We start from the raw sequence: 10,499 nt of genomic DNA on the forward strand, positions 1-10,499 counted from the left end.
GCACTCCAGCCTGGGTGACAGAGTGAGATCCTGTCTCAAAAAAAAAAGAATCCCCCAGTTTCAGGTATTCTGTTTTAAGCAACAGAAAACGGACTAAAACAGTTCTCTATGAAGGGGTTCCTTGTGGGATGATCCCTTCAGTGGCCCCTCCTCAAAGGTTACGTGGTGCCCATGGGGCCACTTGGTGAATAGCTGATGCCATTTGGAATTTTGGATGTGGAAGAAACACCATGTGTTACTAGTTCAGTGCCTCACCTCTCTGCCTCCTCCACGCCCAAGTTGTATGTATAACCTCCTACAACAAATACAACAGATAAAACAACATCTGTTCTAGCGTTTTCTCAAATTTGTTTCATGGCATTCATGGGTGCTCTGGGCAAAAGTGTTCCATAGCCAGATAGGTTTAGCAAGCACTGGGTTAAACAACATCAGATAGTTGTCTTTGCTGCAGGACTTTTCAGAACCTTTAATACGTTAGTACAACTTATAATCATGTTACTTAGTCTCAATTATCCTCAATTTTCTGTGGCTCTGGGCAGTTGGCCTCTTTGATTTTCTGAGCTGTCCTTTCTTCTGAAGACTCATGGAATAACAGCCCCCAGCTGTTCTTTATAATGCCAGACCCAGAGAAGGTAGAGGGATTTCGGTGATGAGAGGGGCCCCATGTTGGGCTAAACCCTTCTCCAGGCACTGACTTTGTGGCTTTCTCTCACCTCATGCTTCTTTGAGGGAAGAAGTGAGGGATAAGCAATGGCTTATGAAGGAGCACATTGATTTGTTGGCTGAGGGGAGAAGGGAGTTCTTGTGGGGGAAGCAGCAGTCACTGGAGTCTTCAGAGGTGGGATGGTGGCATTTTGGACAACTTCTTTTCTTCCAGGATTCTCCCAAAGAGCTTGGCTGCCTCCAGAGCACAGCCCCAGTGGATGGTGAGCCCATAGCCTCCATGGCCATAGTTGTGGATGACCTAGGAGAAGCAAGAGAGAAGGTGGCCAGGTCCGAGAGGGACAGTGGAAAGAATAGATGAAGCACTTCTGCCCTGGAAGACTCAGGAGCCTCCTGAAGAGTCCTGGGCAAAGCCAGATGCCACCAGAGTTTCTCTTGGCACCCACGGGGAATGGTGGGGACCCCGGGACAGTAGCAAGAGATGATGGGGCAGCCACAAAATGGATATCTAGAAAACAGCCTCAGAGTCAAATTCAAATCACATCCCAGCCCTGCCCTCCACCAGTGGTCTGACTTGGGCAAGTGACTTCACCTCTTAATTCACCCCAGTTTCCTCATCTGAAGCATGGGGAGAACTGTCCCTATCCCAAAGAGCTCCAGAGGAGATTTAATAAGGTCATTCATGTAATGGACTTGCTGCTGTGTGTGACACGAAGTACACATCCAGTAAGTACACATTTTCCTGCTATTTGACCACAGACTTTAGAAAACCAACCCCATTCACCATTTCACCACCACCATTAACACTGCCATTGATACGGTCATATCTGCCACACCATTAATATCGCCACTGAGACAGTTGGTGCAGCCATGTTAACACTGCCTTTGAGATTGTCACCTCTGCTGAGGTATTAACATCCTTGATAGTGTCATTTCCATCAGCACCAACTACCATCCCCACTCCCAATCACTCCATTATCAACATTGATCTCATCAGCACCACCTCCATTAACACCACCACTGCCCCCCTATGTAACCTTGAGCAGGTCCTTAACCATTGAGCCTCAGTTTCCCCATTTATAGAGGAGGAGATATTAGCCACCACTGCCCCTGCCTGCCAGGGAGCCTGTGTGGAACCTGAGATCAGACATGACTGTTTCATGAAAATGCCAGAGCCATCTAAGGAGTGGAGGAGGGCACTACTTTCCTTGCCGTGGGAGCATACCTCTGTGTTTGAAGGTCCAACGCGAAGCTGTTCTCTTTCTAGCCGAATCTGGGGGCGTACTGGCCGGAAGCCAGTTCGTTCATCAACAATTCTTGCATTCTGGAAAGAAACGTGCTGATCACTCATTTCTGGATTTTTTTTTCCTGCGGCCATTTTTAGGTAGTAAGTAGTTTTTAGAATCTCATCACCACCAACACTAATATAATCACAGACACCTTTATCAATCACCACTACCACCAACACCATCTTTATCAGCTACCAACATCATTACCATTATTGCTTCTACCTCTCCACCAATTCCATCATCAACCACCACCCTCACCATCAGCCACCACCATAATTCTAACAATAGTCACCATCTTATCACCATCATTATTACCATTCTCAGCATTTTCCTCACCATCAATACCAATTCATCCTCATCACCGTCACTACTGTCACCATCACTCGCAGACAAACGTGAAAGCCAAGGGCTCCCAGCCATGACCAGGCAGGATTCATTAGCCCATAGCAAGAACTTCCCTGTACATTGTCAAATTCTGTTATATTCCACATCCCTTGCTGGAATTAATTTGCCCAATTATCCCAGTGGTGGCATCTTCCCATCCTGAAGTGTCCTCATTAACAAGCTCCCAGGACCTTGGTCTAGGGCACTGCTACTCCTCCCTACCTTACCTTCAGAGTGGGCTCCAGTCTGCAGCAGCCTTCCCAAATGGTGGTGTGGTCCTGGATATTGTTTAGCTCATTCCAGTTTCCCAGCTGGAAGATGCCTCCAAGAGTAACTGTCTGGGTCCTAGATACAAATGAGGAGGGTCAAGGATCAAGGAAAATGAAGGCTTTGAGATGAATAAGGTCATTACCATCAACCTTGTCACCTCTGCTAAAAACACCACCATCACTAACTCAATTGTCACTGTCATCACCATCAACACCAACCATGAACTCTTCCATCACCACTTCCATCAGTGTTGTCATCTCCATCGACAACATTGTCTTCACTACTATCATTAATAGGTCATCACCACCAATGGCATTCATCATTTCACCACCACCATTAACACTGCCATTGATATTGTCATTTCCATGACACCAGTAACATTGCCATTGAGACCACATGGTTGGTGCAACCATGTTATTAACATTGCCTTTGATATTGTCAGCTCTGCTATATATTAATATCATTGATAGTGTCATTTCCACCAGCACCAACTACCATCCCCACTCCCAATCACACCTTCATCAGTACTGACTCCTCATCAGCACCAGACCACCTTCATTAACATCACCACTCTACCACTCTTATGCCAATCACCACCCCCATGAATGCTGTCTTCCCCATCACTACAATATTATCCCTACTACCACCATTCCGCTATCAACAATATTGTCATCCCACAAACACCACCACTGGTTTTGGTGACATTGTCATCTCCACCATTAACATTACCACCACCATCAACCCCAATCACCATTCCCATTCCCACTCCCATTATTGCCATTCACACCACGTTTTTTTTTTGAGACGGAGTCTCGCTCTGTGGCCCAAGCTGGAGTGCAGTGGTGTGATCATGGCTCACTGTATCCTCGACATCCCAGGCTCAAGCAATCCTTCCATCTCAGCCTCCTGAATAGCTGGGACCATAGGCATACACCATCATGCCTGGCCAATTTTTGTAGAGAGGGGATTTCGCCATGTTGCCCAGGTTGGTCTTGAACTCCTGGGCTCAAGCAATCCTCCCACATTGGCCTCCCAAAGTGCTGGGATTACAGGAGTGAGCCACCTACATACCACTTTTAGTGTCACCACATTACATCCACTGCCTTTATCTTCAGCATCACCACTATTGTCATCAAAAAGAATGTTCACGGTAGACCTCAGTCAAGGCTGAGTCTGCCTTCCCAGGGATTCAGTAGTTCAAACTCACTTTAAAAACATTGAAAGGGTCCGGGCACAGTGGCTCACGCCTGTAATCCCAGCACTTTGGGAGGCAAGGGTGGGTGGATCACCTGAGTCAGGAGTTCAAGACAGGCCTGGCCAACATGGTGAAACCCCATATCTACTAAAAATACAAAAAATTAGCTGGGCATGGTGGTGGGCACCTGTAATCTCAGCTACTTGGAAGGCTGAGGCAGGAGAATTGCTTGAACCTGGGAGGCAGGGGTTGCAGTGAGCCAAGATTGCGCCATTGCACTCCAGCATGGGCAACAAGAGCAAAACTCTGTCTCAAAAAATAATAATAAATAAATACGTAAAAACACTGAAAGGGAACAACTGTGGGCAGTAAGGAGCCTGGGGCAGGCAGCAGGGGCATGAAGAGGGCATGAAGGGGACCCCTCTTCTGCCCGAGAACAGTCCGATTTTACCCTGGGATGATGTACGGGGAATTGTAGATGCCGCTCTCTGGCTCATGGGTGAGAATGAAATGCTTTATCCAAGGGGCATCCACCTGTTGATTCAAGGCAGGAAAGTCTCATCAGCAGAGGTGAGTCAGTGCGGCTGTCCTTGCTCCCCTCTGTGGCCAGATGACCTGACAAGAGTCAGGTCTGATTCCTTATAAGACCTCTCATGACGCTATGGCCCAAGTGTGCACCTGGCTGTTTGCCTCTTACAGGAAGAGCCGCCCTGATTGGCAGCCACCCCTGCTCCCTGAAGCATTGTGTCTCCTCACCCACATGTCCGAAGAAAAGCACCAGTACACACATGTAAATGCATACACATGAGAAATAAAAATAAAATTCTAAGCCCCCAACTGAATGAACAGACCCCCTCTTGGCCCTAGGAGCCCCAGAGAAACCTTGGAGCTGAGTTCACAGCCGCGGTGGGATGGGAGGTCTAACATGCCTCATTATATCCCCTCCTTCAGTGACCTGGCCAAAGTCAGGCTTTCTTCCCTAAGTGGTAAGCAGAAACCAGCCCTTTCAACAGACTCCACACTGATGATGTCAATGACCAGCTTATCTTCCCAGGTACAGAACTTCCTCCATTCCTTTTTTCTTCAAACCCTCAATTTTTTTTTTTTTTTTTTTTGAAACGGAGTCTTGCTCTGTTGCCCAGGCTGGAGTGCAGTCTCGGCTCACTGCAACCTCCGCCTCCCAGGTTCAAGTGATTCTCCTGCCTCAGCCTCCCGAGTAGCTGGCATTACAAGCACCTGCCACCACACCCGGCTAATTTTTTGTATTTTTAGTAGAGATGGGGTTTCACCATATTGGCCAGGCTGGTCTCGAACTCCTGACCTCGTGATCCACCTGCCACAGCCTCCCAAAGTGCTGGGATCACAGGCGTGAGCCACTGCACCTGGCCCAAACCTTCATCTTATCTTATGTAAAATGTAGATTTACTGGGTACTAACTAAAGTCTCACAAGTATATAATCATTCTCTCACTGCTGCACCCTTCTCCTGCTTTTTAAAAAAAGAAAACGTATAAAGACTAAATCTCCCGAGAACTTCTTTGGAAAAAAGAGCCACAGGTGCATCTGTGACTCGCATTTTTCCTGGGCGTGCCCTCAAGCTGGTTCCATAAACCTTGATGATTTCAGACGTATGCCTCAGTCACTCATTTTGGTTGTCACACCCAACAGGCCACATTAGGAACACACACATGCACTCCTACACACATAAGCATACACACGTGCACCCCTATGAACACAGGTGCACATGCACACACACACCCTCTCACACACACACATCACACACATGCACACATACCCTCACACACATGCACACACCCTCACATACATGCACACATCATCCCAACACGTGTACATACACCCTCATACACCATGAACACACACCCTCACACATATGCCACAGACACATTACCCTCACATGCATGCACATATATACCCTTGCTACATGCACGACACCCTCAAAACACCATTCACACACCCCTTGCCACATGCACACACCCTCATACACATGCACACACACCCTCACATACATGTACATCACTCACACACATCGCACACACCCCTTGCCACACATGCACGCACCCCTCACCACGTGCCACACCACCCCTCACACACATGCAGACAGACACCCCTCACATACATGCACACATTCCTCACATGCCCACACACACGCGCATCACACACATGCACACACATTACCCTCACACACCATGCACACACCCTCACATATATGCACACACCATCACACACATGTTACTTACACCTTCATTACATGAACACACACCCCCTCACACACATGCACACACACACCCTCACATGCCATACACACACACCCTTACTTACATTCACACACCCCTCACACACGCGCACACACACCCCCCCACACATGCCACACACACCCTCACATACATGGCCACACCCTCACACACATGCCCATGCCACACACACCCTTTGCCACACAATGCACACACACACTCAGCATGCATGCACACACCACCCCTCACACACATTCACACACACACCCCTCGCACACATGGCACACACACCCCACACGCATGCACACACCCTCACACACATGCACACACACCCTTCACACACGCACACACACCCCTCACACACACACACATACATATCTCATACACATGCACACACCCTCACACACATGCATACATACACCCCTCACACACATGGACACACAATCCCTCACATACATGCATATACCCTCACACACATGCACACACACACCCCTCGCACACGTGGACACACACCCCTCACATACATGCACACTCACACACATGCACACACACCCCTTGCACACATGCACACACACCCCTCACGCACATGCACACACTCTCACACACATGCACACACACCTCTTGCATACATGCACACACCCCCTCACATACATGCACACATACACCCTCACATACATGCACACACCCTCACGCACATGCACACACATACCCTCACATGCATGCACACACACATAGCCTCACATACATGCACACACCCTCCTCACACATGCACACACACACCTCACACACATGCACACACACACACACACCCTCACATGCACACACACCCTCACACACCCACACACATATGCACACACATCTCACATACATGCATACTTACATACATGCACACACACACACCCTCATTCACATGCGCACACACCTCACATACACGCACATTCACATATATGCACACACACATACCCTCACGCACATGCACACACACAGCAAGAGGAGGCATGGAACAATGCTTGCACGCACAGGCTCTTAAGCCAGGTTGCCTGGCTTCCAATCCCAATTCCACTTCTTACTACCATGTGAACTTGTGCCTGTTACTTAACTCCTCTTTGCCTCAGTTTCTTCATCTGTAAGATGACAATGCCGATATGGTAGTACCCAGCTCAAAGGGCTGTGGCCATCACTAAATTAATTAACAAAATAGGCTGAGCATGGCGGCTCACGCCTATAATCCCAGCACTTTGACAGGCCAAGGCGGGGGGATCACTTGAGCCCAGGAGTTTGAGACCAGCCTGAGCAATATGGTAAAACCCTGTCTCTACAAAAAATGTAAAAAAAGAGCTGGGTATCGTGGTGGCATGTTCCTGTAGTCCTAGCTACTCAGTAGGCTGAGTTGGGAGCCTGGGAGGTCAAGGCTGCAGTGAGCCATGATCAAGATACTGTGCTCTAACCTGGGCAACAGAGTGAGACCCTGTCTCGATAATAATAATAATAATTAACACAATAAAGTGCTTAGGCTTGTATCCAGTGCTTGGTAAACACTCCATAAATGTTTGCTATTTTTATTGCAATACAGGCCTATGCTGCTCCCACATAGGTACAAGAACATACACATGTACTTCACGATCAAGAGGAAATCCTGAAAGAGAGCAAATGGGGGTGGGACAAGTTTGGGTTTTAACATGTCAATTCTCTGCAGTCTGGGGGGCTCCTCTAACAGATGTTCCTGATTTGTCCACGATCTTGAGAGATGAAATAAGCATATGGAATGATCTTCCTATCAACAAAAGGCAGGAGTCTCACCCTCACACTCACCTTAATTATCTGCCCCCGGCCTGGCTGCAGCAGGGGGTCTGGTTGTAGCGCCCCAGCCCATACCCCAGTGCAGTTGACAATCACATCTGCGCCTTCTCTTGCCACCTGGTAACAACCAACAGAGTAGTGGGGGATGAAAGGTGAGGAAGACCCTGATATTCCCTGTTCTCTCTTCCCCTTTCTTCTACCCTCAATCTGTCTACTCCCTGATGAACAGTGGGGAGAGGTCTCAATGACAAATCAGAGAGGCCCGGCTCCAAATTTTCACCCTGCGATTTATCTGATGTGTGACCTTGAAAATGGCTCTTTACCTCCTTAACTCTCAGCTGCCTCTGTAAAATGAGGCTGCCTGTGCCTGTTTACAGGCTGCTATGAGGCTCCTGTACAGCTCTGGATATAAAAGTGGTTGTAAAGCAGTTTTTTGGATGGGGGAAATCTTCCTGGAACCTGCCAAAAGAAGTCAGAAAGGAAGCAGAGATAGTTATCTTTCTCCTTTTGACTCCTTTTAACTTTATTCTCTTGCCTTCTAGTCTGCCAAGACATTTGCAGAAGACACGTTGGAACCCCTAGCTCTGTCTACAGATATGGTCACATCTCAAGCATGCATGATGAGCCCCTAAGCTCCCCAACCCAGCCCCAGGGACTCTCATCCCAAGACAGTCATGGCACAGACACATTGCAAGATGCTACTATTGTTCCTGAGTGAATGATTGAGAATGAGGGCTGCATTGGGTGGACCATGTATCTCCAGTGTCCATCAGGGCCCGACCCAGAGCAGGTTAGTCCTGATGACATAACACTAGTAGCTACATGTATGGAGTGCCTTCCATATGCCAAGCAGGGTTCTAGATGCTGGGATCAAATGAAGCCATACAGTAAAGCTCTTGCTGCTGGTGCCTGGAGATGGTGGCTTTTCCCATCATTATTATTGGTGGTGGTGTTGCTTTAGAGGTGAGTCAGCTGAGGGCCTGGACTTTGCAGAAAGACCAACCCAGATGTCAGTAGAGTTAAGAAGCAAGCAAGTGTCTGACCTTGGAGTGCAGCTGACCCTAAGAAAAGGCGGCCAGCTCTCTAACCCCAAAACTCATCGAGTCTCAGATATAAATCAGCTCCTAATGGCCACCATGATCCCAGTGTTCCTTTGTTCCCACCACCAACATGAAGGCAGAGACCTCCTCCTTCAGAATACCGGAGTCCTCCTGGGGCAAGGGTCTGGGGCAGGCCTGTGGGGACCCTAGAAGCCTGAGAAGGGGCCTCCGACTCAGCAGCAAGAAGCAGAGGCCTCCCCTCTTCTCCCTCCCCCATCCACCACATCAGCCCTGCAGCTCACCTCCTCAAAAGACTCCAACTTCCGCTGGAAGAACTTCACTCCCCTCTCAGTTAACCTGGGATGATCAAACACATCAAAAAGCCTAGTATTCATTTCTCTGTCCTATCCCGCCAAGAGGGTGGCACAGGAACCTTTCCCAAAGAACCTTCTGTGGACATTAGTCGCACAGGATGCTATTTGAGAAGATGGCTGTGTCGTCAAATCAGCTCATGAGCACCTGGCTGGACTGGTAGTCCAAAAAATCTCCCTTGGGAAACCAGAGATGGTCCAAGCCCCTTGTTGGGCAGATGGAGTTGGGGAAGGCCTTGCTGAAGGCCATAGAGTGAGTCAGTGATGGAGTTGGAACTCAAACCCAGGCCTCTTAGCCCCCAATACTTCCTATGACCACCACATTGCTTTGTAACAGTAAAGGGGATGAGATTCAGAGTAGAGAAGGGGAGAATTGTACCAGTGCCAAATTCCCCTTTGTCAGAAGCTGGGCATGAGGAGGGAGGTGGGCTGAGGACATCCACCCTCCCTTTAAACATCCCATTGCAAAAACATCTATCACAATTAGAAATACACTAGAAACGGCCGGGCACGGTGGCTCACGACTGTAATCCCAGCACTTTGGGAGGCCAAGGCAGGAGGATCATGAGGTCAGGAGATGAAGACCATCCTGGCTAACACAGTGAAACCCCATCTCTACTAAGAATAAAAAAAAAAAAAAAAAATTAGCCAAGTGTGATGGTGGGCGCCTGTATTCCCAGCTACTCAGGAGGCTGAGTCAGGAGAAAGGTGTGAACCTGGGAGGCGGAGCTTGCAGTGAGCCGAGATTGCACCACTGCACTCCAGCCTGGGCGACAGAGCAAGACTTCAGCCAGAAAGAAAGAAAGAAAGAAAGAAAAGGAAGGAAGGAAGGAAGGAAGGAAGGAAGGACGGACACTAGAAAATCCAAAGAACAGGAAATAAGCCAAAAAGAAGGTGAAGCATACTCTCAGAACTGTCTCGTTTCCATCGTTTTCTCAAGATAGAAACACCATGGCATGTTTTTCTTGGAAAAGACTGGACAAGAGTCATGTGTCCTCGGCTGGGCGCGGTGGCTCAAGCCTGTAATCCCAGCACTTTGGGAGGCCGAGATGGGTGGATCACGAGGTCAGGAGATCGAGACCATCCTGGCTAACACAGTGAAACCCCGTCTCTACTAAAAAATACAAAAAACTAGCCGGGCGAGGTGGCGGGCGCCTGTAGTCCCAGCTACTCGGGAGGCTGAGGCAGGAGAATGGCGTAAACCCGGGAGGCGGAGCTTGCAGTGAGCTGAGATCC

General features: G+C 48.7%; 1 protein-coding gene across 2 annotated transcripts in view; it reads right to left on the reverse strand.

Annotated features, from left to right (window-relative positions):
* Nucleotides 1-433: 433 nt before the first annotated feature.
* The window catches only part of DAO (D-amino acid oxidase), a 24,144-nt gene continuing 14,078 nt past the window's right edge, over nt 434-10,499 (reverse strand). For both annotated transcript variants that reach the window (XM_017879730.1, XM_017879731.1), the window contains 6 exons: nt 9,195-9,249; nt 7,865-7,969; nt 4,253-4,335; nt 2,564-2,681; nt 1,889-1,987; nt 434-964 (listed from right to left, as the gene is read on the reverse strand). In XM_017879730.1, coding sequence (XP_017735219.1) covers nt 833-964; nt 1,889-1,987; nt 2,564-2,681; nt 4,253-4,335; nt 7,865-7,969; nt 9,195-9,249 — 592 coding nt within the window. In that variant the 3' untranslated portion in view covers nt 434-832. The remainder of the gene's footprint in view (nt 965-1,888; nt 1,988-2,563; nt 2,682-4,252; nt 4,336-7,864; nt 7,970-9,194; nt 9,250-10,499) is intronic.

The sequence above is a fragment of the Rhinopithecus bieti genome, unplaced genomic scaffold (genome assembly GCF_001698545.2).
Source record: "Rhinopithecus bieti isolate Rb0 unplaced genomic scaffold, ASM169854v2 scaffold_11933, whole genome shotgun sequence".
NCBI lineage: Eukaryota > Metazoa > Chordata > Mammalia > Primates > Cercopithecidae > Rhinopithecus > Rhinopithecus bieti.